At 33.4% G+C, this 9,214-nt stretch overlaps 1 protein-coding gene across 5 annotated transcripts in view; it reads left to right on the top strand.

Moving 5' to 3' along the window:
• UBE3A (ubiquitin protein ligase E3A) overlaps positions 1-8,575 on the top strand; it is a 66,722-nt gene extending 58,147 nt beyond the window's left edge. For all 5 annotated transcript variants that reach the window (XM_074213724.1, XM_074213725.1, XM_074213728.1 and 2 more), the window contains 2 exons: positions 4,477-4,620; positions 5,359-8,575. In XM_074213724.1, the coding sequence (XP_074069825.1) occupies positions 4,477-4,620; positions 5,359-5,479 (265 nt within the window). In that variant the 3' untranslated portion in view covers positions 5,480-8,575. The remainder of the gene's footprint in view (positions 1-4,476; positions 4,621-5,358) is intronic.
• The last annotated feature ends 639 nt before the right edge of the window (positions 8,576-9,214 follow it).

Genomic DNA, 9,214 nt, shown 5'->3' on the forward strand with positions numbered 1-9,214 from the left:
AAGTTATCAACTTGGTTAAAGTTATCAACAGTTTTCAGCATGATCCCCATTCCTGCTTACTCTCTAGAAAAATTTTCCAATCAGCATCTCTGCTTTTTTCACCCATCACAGGAATCTCAAGGACAAAGTAGCTTCTTAACAGAAAGGATTTGGGAACTTAAAGAGTCCTCATGTTTCCAAGAGACTCCATAAGTTTGGAGGTAGTGGGTTATTTTTGTTTTGTTCCTCCTTAACAGAAATCTACTTTCTTATAAGTGAATGAGTTAATAGTGTTTTCACTACTCAATTTAGATTTTGCTTTTATTGAAGTAGTCAAGCTTCTTCTCATAGTCTACTGTTTAAGTACTTCCTCTAGGATAAAAATCAATCATTTGAGATTTTATTCATCCAAAAAAATTCACTCTCCAGGTCCCACTTCCACCAGATGCTGCCAATCAGGGATCTTACTCCCTGTTAGTTCCTTCTTTTTAGTAGGAGTATAAAACAGAATAAGGGGTTGAGGATGATTCTGAGGGTTCCCATTTGCCCATTAGGAATTGTTCAAACAAGAGGAGCAGGTGAGAAACAGGTTTTGGGTCTTGGATGGGGGACACTGCTGCCATCATAACAAGAATCACTGTGACCTCGAGCTTAGAGAGACCATAGAGATCATGTGATTCAACCTCCTTATTTTAAACTAAGGAATTAGAGACCAAAAGAGATTAAGTAACTTGCCTTAGGTCACACAGGCAGAGAAGAGCAGTTAGGATTCATACCCATGTCTTTTACTAAACCCAGTGCTCTTTCTATTACACAAACCTGCCCATCATTTGATCTTTAGATGATATGAATTCCCATAAAGATAAATATATGTATATGTGTATGTATTTTTATTTTGATGTCTACTTATATGTATGTATATGTGTGTGTATGTGTATGTATGTATATAAGTATATATCTCCCAAAGCTAATAAAAGATTTTTCTCCCCTGAAATGTCAGATTACTCAAACACTACCATTGTTTAGTTCCCCTTGCATGGATAATGGAAAGTTATTTTGAGATATTGTATCTTCTTATAACTTGACCTTTTATTACAGTGTTTTAAGTATATTTTCATTCAAATGATACCCTCCAAATATAGCTGGGATATAAATTTCACAAATCTGAAACATGATAAACTTTCTCCTCAACCCAATAACAACATAAAGGGAATTCAGCTGTATTTACCATTTTCATACCTTTGTTTTGAGGATATTTTGCGTCCAAAACTTTTTCAAGTGTATTTTTTACTATGTATTATATTTGCAATTTGTGTTGATAAATTGATATTTAGGGGCAGCTAGGTGGCACAGTGGATAGAGCACTGACCCTAGAGTCAGGAGGACCTGAGTTCAAATATGACCTCAGACACTTAATAATTACCAGCTGTGTGACCATGGGCAAATCACTTAACCCCACTGCCTTGTGGTGGTGGTGGGGGGGCATGGATAAATTGATATTTAGATTTATGATTTAATTGATGAGCATCATCAACAGTGATAGCAGATTACAGCCTATCTGCCCTGTGCAGCCTGTCATCCTGTGCAGTTCTTTTCCATGGTCTCCCATAAATTTCCATAGAGGGAATGGGGATTTCTTATTTGTCAGTTGGATATTAGGTAGATATCAGTAGAATATACAGGTAGTTCATTAGTTGTCCTTCAGTCTCATCATGTGATTATCATCCCACTAGCCTTCTCTCAGTCAAACTTCTTTAAAAACTGTCTGTACTCACTGTCTTTACCTCTCCTCTTACTCAACCCATTGCAGTCTGACTTGACTTTATGACTACAACAATCTCTTGTCAAATCTGATGGTCTTTTCTCTTCTCCCCAATCTGTGTTTTTCATTTCACACTGTTGACCACCCTCTTATCTTTGGTCCTCACTCCTTTCTGGGTTTCTTGATACTGCCCTATATTCTTTTATAGCTGATGGATCTCTTACTCTAAAGATGGATGTTCTTCAAAATTCTGCCCTCTTCTCCCCTCTCCCTGATTTCTCTTTCCTTTTCTTCCTTTCCTCATCTTTTCTTCTCTGCTCTTATTTCTGTTTGCCTTCATTTCTCTCTCTCCCTTCATCTCACTTCACCTCACACTCTTCTCTGTGTTTAATCTCTGTGGAGACAATTTACAGGTCTGTGTATACAGCCCCAGTCTCTCTTCTTAGTTTCTGCCTCACATCAAGATTGCCTATTGGATATTTTAAAGAGGGAGTCTTAGTGACATCTCAAATACAGGATGTTGAAAATTGACCTCATCTTCTTTTCCACCCACACTTTCCAACTTCTCCCTTTCTCTTGAAGGTGCTATCATCTTTAATCTCATAACTGGCATTATCCTCAAATTCACATTCTCCCTTGCCTAATATATCGAGTCATTTGCCAAATCTTGCTGTTTTCACCTCTACAACTTATCCTGCATGTTTCCCTTTCTCTCTGTTCACATAGCTATATACCTTAGTTCAAACCCTTATTTTATCTCTCACATCAAAATAGCTTCCTTATTGTTCTTCCTGCCTTAAGTTTCACACTGTAATCCACTTAATTTTTTTTAAGTATAGATCCTTTCATGTCACTCCTACTCAGCAAGCTCCAGTGACTCCATGTTGCCTTTAGGATAAGATATAAATCTCTTTTAAGTTTTTAGAGTATTTTGCTACTAATCCCTTCTTCCCCCCCACCCCATTTCATTGTACATTGTTACCCCTTCCTACTCAGTGATACCAACCTGTCTGGACTTCTGTCTTGCTTTCACATGACTATGTATGTACATGTGTACACACACATACACACATTTCATCCCACTTTGACTATCTTATAGTAAGTATTTGGTATGTATTTGTGTTGTATGGGTCAGAGCTATACAACATCACCAGAAAAATATTGATGTTAACAGGATAGACCTTTGTTTCAAAGAGAAGGTAAGCATAGCAGTTTCTCAAAAAGATTTCAGTTTTATCCTCATATTCAATTCTTGATCCAGTTCATTTTCTATATGCAATTTCCATTGAAGTTACATTGTTCAAGTTACACTTGGAATGAAATGGAAAATTCATCTGTGGATTATTTATCCAAGTAGATATCATAGTCTGGACATTAAGTTTTCTTTATCAGCACCTTTTTCAGTGACTAAGCTGAATCCTTTTGGTTAATTATCTCTCCTCTTTAGAAAATTATTCAGTATTCTGGGGCTTTACCATCAGCATATTGTTGGAGGGCTTCACCTATTAAACATGCCTCGTTTTATATGGACACTATTGAGCATATTATTAATGATGATGGCTAGCTCCATTGGCAAGTATATATTTTCTTGTATTGAGTCTCTCTCATCATACATATATTCAGAAGATTATAGAATAAAATTATCTGTTAGATCTTTCGGGGAATCTCAAGATTTTTCATAGTATGTGAGACAATTTGTAGTATATGGGCCCTTAGAATGGGGTTATGGGGCAGCTAGGTGGCACAGTGGATAGAGCACCAGCCCTGGAGTCAGGAGTACCTGGGTTCAAATCTGGCCTCAGACACTTCGTAATTACCTAGCTGTGTGGCCTTGGGCAAGCCACTTAACCCCATTTGCCTTGCAAATCCTAAAAAAAAATGGGGTTATACCAGCAAATGCTTCTAAAACATAATCAGTAAACAAGGCACTGTAGTAGTTTACATTCTCTGTATTTTTCTCTCGAAATGTGCTTCTTTAAGATTTGCTTTGTGAAAGCCTTTCTTGTTTCTCCTTTGGAGGTGTTTTCAATGTATATAAATGTTAGTGTCATGAAATTTTCTAGCTGTGGTTATGACTTGAGTAGTTTTTAATATTTTAACGCCTTTTGTTTGGTAAAAAGGATGGTCTGAAATTTTGTTCACTCTTCCCTCTTCAGAATTGATTCATCAGTTCCTTCAAAATTGTCATCCTCAAAAAAGAAAAATTGTTATCCTCAGCTTTGGATTTTGCTATGTCAATTTGGTCTAGTCCAACTGATAATCCTATTTTTTTTATATTATTTTATCTAATTCCTTCGGTACCCAAGATATAAATGTGGTACATACAGTGTCATTAAAGAAAAAAGTTTGTTATAAAAATTTTGACAGATCTCTTAAGTTTTTCCTGTTTGCCATCTTCCTTCTTGTCTCATCCTTGAATCCCCCCCTAAAATGGTTTTGATTATGCCTATAAAGTATCTCTTAAATTTTCTGTTCTTTGATTAAATTAATAAATTAAGTGTTCTTTTGTTAAAATTTTGAAGCAGTACTGCTTATAACTTTTCACTTCAGTGAGATTTTATCTAAACTAGTATGACTTATGACTTTTTGGCAGGTAAATTTTGTTTTATAATAGTGTTTTTACACAATAGATTTTTTTAAATAGACAAGTATAATGCTAAACTCATAGATTAATCCCATAGTCAATGACACAGTTTTTAAATAGAATTTACTGTTATATTTTCTCCCCTACTTAGAGAGTTCTGGGAAATCGTCCATTCATTTACAGATGAGCAGAAAAGACTCTTCTTGCAGTTTACAACAGGTACAGACAGAGCACCTGTGGGAGGACTAGGAAAATTAAAGATGATTATAGCCAAAAATGGCCCAGACACAGAAAGGTAATTATGGAATTCATGAATATATAGATCAAAAATTTACTTTTTTCAAGTGTAAACCTAATGCTCCAAAACAGTTTTGCAATATCTTAAGGATTTGTTTGAAGCAATTATGATTTTGGTTCAGTATTTTCCAGAAAATATTTTGAAGTTGCAGTTTGTGCTGGTTTATATGATGTGGCTCCATCGTCGTCATCATCATCATCATCATTATTATTCATTAAAAATTTGGTTCATGTTTTGTTTCAGCAAGTTACTGTGTTTATTCACTCTTCTTTAAAATCACAGCTAGATTCTGTTCAAGTCACTGGTTAAGTGATAATTCTTTCACAAAGTTAAATGCATAGGAGTTGGCCGTTTGCCTATCTTGAGTTTCTAATAGGGAAATGGGATTTCCATACTCCCATTTGTTGAACTATTGACCCTTAAATCTCATCTTTTCCCAGATATTTGTGTTTAATTTTAAATTGATTTTAAAACTATGTTTATGGCTTTAAAAATTTGCAGGGAAGTTGAACAGAAAAAACTCTTTGAAGCGTATATATTTTTAGGCTAGAGGATCTCATGTTTATAATTTAAACCCCAAAGCAGAAATTCATTGTTATATTTTAACTTAATTGAATTATTAGTGGTAAACCAACTTGTTGGAATCTATATCTTTCACAGGTTGTAACATGTATATATTATATTTTCCCATGACTTACTACTTTTCCATTTTTTTTCCTTTTTTTCTTCATTTAGGTTGCCTACATCTCACACTTGCTTTAATGTCCTTTTGCTTCCGGAATACTCCAGCAAAGAAAAACTTAAAGAAAGATTGTTGAAGGCCATCACATATGCCAAAGGATTTGGCATGCTGTAAAAAAAAAATAATAAATTAATAAATATAACAAAAGGGATAAAAATTGGTGGTGATGATGTCCCGATCCAAAAAAGGCCATAAGATAGTGAGCTACAGTAGTCGCCCGTGTTTGTGCCTCTCTTCTTTACTGGGGACATTAGGGCTGGAACAGCAGATTTCAGCTGCTTGTATGAACAAATCCTTTATTTTTTTTTCATGTGAAAGTGTTTCAGATTCTTTCACTTGTATGTACAGAGAGGTTTTCCTGAATATTTATTTTAAGGGTTAAATCACTTTTGCTTGTGTTTATAACTGCTTGAAGTTGAGCCTTTTTTGAGTATTTAAAAAAATACCAACAAACTGTACTTTCCCAAGGAAAATATTGCCATCATTTGTAGCCCATGTAACCTTCAAGTATGTGCTATTTTTTTTTGTCCCTGTATCTACTCAAATCAGGAACTGTACTTTTTTGAACAGTTTGCTTTTAAAACTTGAAGTCCTGGAAACAGTGTGATGCAATTAATGCTGTTCTAGCCCCCAAAGAGATTTCTGTGCAAATTCTTGAGAATCAATAAAGATGTAAGGGAGAACTTGGAATGTTTTAACTGCAGCCCTGAGAACTTTACTTTAGTCACAGCACAACAAATTAAAAAACAAAACAAAACTCATGCATTGTATGTTGTCTTCACGTGTCTTGCAATATACTGTTTCAGTAGCCAATCCTGTTTGTTAGTATATGAAAGGGTATAGATTTTTTTTTTGGTTTTTATTTTGTTTTGTTTTAAACATATTTAACTGGGGAAAAGTGCATATTCAGCCAAATGGTAGTAAACCAAGTGAATTGCAAGAAAGATGGGAAATTTGTTATATTATAGACAAAGCATGTGAAAGTGCACTTAAAATTAAGTTTTATTAATTGCCTATTACATTGATTTTAAAATCGACAATCCAAAGTCTTCCCTACATGATGTCATCATCCTATTTAATGAACTGTTCCTCCTTTATCAAGGCACATGATCAGTGTTGCGACATAATCAAAAAAAAAATATGACTACTGTTCCTTGTTTTATTAATAAGCAAGTAAACAAACCTGAAAATGAATGGAAATTATTGATCTTAAGGCCTATCTATTGTATGTCCCCAACTATTCGATATTATTTCAAAGAGTAAATGATTAAAATTACTTTTATGTATTACAGAAAATAAACAATAGGTTTTCAATTTAAATGACAATTCAGAAGTAGTTTTCCCCCTTCCGAGTCTTCTGTGTCTGTAATATAATTTCTCTTGTTGCAATATACAATAAAGGAATTGTGTATTTTTACCTAAGGGGATATAATTGGTAAATCTTTTTACTACAAGCTATAGCTGTTGTGCAGAGCTGAGCTTGTGCCTTGACAATTGTTTTAACTGACTTCTACAGGTCACATCAGCTCAGTGATTTGTGTGAAATTGGCAGGAAAAGGACAAGTCTTGAAATCATTGGAGGGGGGAAAAGATGTCTTTCAGAATTATTTTAATGAATTCTTTCTAGTAATAGAAACAGAACTGTTATGTAACTATAATGCCAAATAAAACAGTGACCTTTTTCACCATGACCTAGTGGAAAAATAAGACAGTGATTTCCTTACTTAATCTGGGTATAATTTAGGCTCACTTATTTTAGTACACTTTTAAGTTATATCTGCAACATGACAGTGAACACTCAAGTTTATACATTTTTCTAAAGTAATGTATCCATCCTGGATTTGGTTTTCTTTTGTTTGGTTTTTTATTTTTTCTGTACAGTGAGAACCCAAAATGCTACTGGACATTTTACATAATAGGTGAAGCAATATGAAGCTGTTGAATTACTCTTAAATTCTGTTATCACTTCACTACTGAAATCCTAACATTTTAATTATATGTTTCTCTGACAAGTTTTTGATTTATGAATCCAGCAGATTTAAAGCACTAAGTGTACTATTTAACATTAGATATTTAAAATAAAATCTACATTAAGGAAGGTTTTTTGGGAAAAAAATGACATTTAATTGAGACTAGATTTACCTGAATTTTAACTGCATCTTTGAACATATCAAAAGACTGGCACTACCTTTTCCTTAAAAACCTAAACTTCTTATTTTAAATTTAGTTTTCCTAATTTTTGTATCTCAGTCTAAAAACCTAGATTGTGACATCAGAAATTCTCAGGAAAAGAATAGTTTCAATTAAAAGCTCAGTTCCCAGAACTGACCACTTCTCCTAATTGTAACACTTAACAGAAGGAATTAATTCACTTTTAAAATGGAACAACAATAACATAAAAAAGCCCAAGTCTAATTTTTGCATTTTTTATACTCCAAAGTTTATCTTCTCATTTTGAGAAGATATTATCACTTTTGCCCTCTTGGTTTTAACAAATTGCCTTTTGTTTAATATACTAGTTTCTTATTAGATCATCAACTTTTGATGACTGCTGTTTTTAATAGTGGCATAGTATTATTCAGTTACTTTAGGAAAGAAGACTTTTATTTCATTGTAATTATCTATTTGATTTTCTAGACAATTGGTTTAGACTATATTTAGGCCTTTTAAATTTTGTTTGTAATTCTCCTAGCTTGTTACCTCATCTGTAAATTGATGTGTTGGACAACAGTTTTAAAGGTTCTTTTCACTTCTACAAATTCTGTGGAATTTTTTGAGAGAAATGAATAATACAGGAGCTGCTAACTGCACAAAGTTGCATGACTTGTATAGCTATGGCATTGACTTTTAAATATAGTCAGAAACTGTGCCATAATGACTTTTTTTATCACCCTTTAGTTAAAAGTAACTGAAATTATTCAACTTTAAATTTTAAAAGTTAATGTTTCATTTTTATTATGCTATTTACTCAGTAGTATAATTTATCTCGTGGTCATATTAGCTCCAAAGAAGTTGAGAATACATGTACTTATTATATTAAACCATAGAAGCTTAACATGCAACAATATGCTTTTACCCCCTTACAACCTGCTTAAAAACTTTTGTTTTAGGAATAATTTTTCACTCTCCCCCCCCCCCCCATAATGGCAAAGGGCTATTTTATAATTGACAGGTACAAAGTATAGCCTTTCCTTATATACAGTTTTCATACCACATCCTTAGCTTTCATTGACTCTTACAGTGTTTTCACCGGTTACAAACAAGTATGGCATGAAACAATCTCTATGAAACACCCCAAAAGGTTTATGTTGTATTGAACTGCACTTTAATAATCTTTGTACACTATAAAACTTATTTCATAAACATTATTAATGTTTAATAAATTTAAGGATCTAAGGCTGGGCATGGAGCACAAAGACAGAGAATGTTTCTTTGCAATCATTTCTTTTAAGTGGGTTTTTAAATCTAGAAGTTGATTCTTGATCAATTGAAAGAGAAAAACAATAAAATGACCTTTTAAAGCTTTAAACTGTAAATTAGTCATATAATATCTATTTTTCTTTATGCTCTTGGTAGAGCTAGATCAGAACAGATTCAGACTGTCTCTATCCACTGACAAAAGTAATCAGTTTACATAAAGTATTTCTAGTTTCCCAATTAAATATTATTATTAGGGATTAGGGACTGTTAATATATAATACACCATCTATTAGACCTCTATGCACAGAAAACTACTAGGGGAGATCCAAGTTTAAGAAACCTGCCTTCCAGGATCTTGGAGTCTAATAGGAAGAATAAGACACCAAAGTTAGTAGCTACAATGGAGAATATAATCTAATTAGTATCTTG

Source organism: Macrotis lagotis, chromosome 1 (genome assembly GCF_037893015.1).
Source record: "Macrotis lagotis isolate mMagLag1 chromosome 1, bilby.v1.9.chrom.fasta, whole genome shotgun sequence".
In the NCBI taxonomy this organism is placed as follows: Eukaryota; Metazoa; Chordata; class Mammalia; order Peramelemorphia; family Peramelidae; genus Macrotis; species Macrotis lagotis.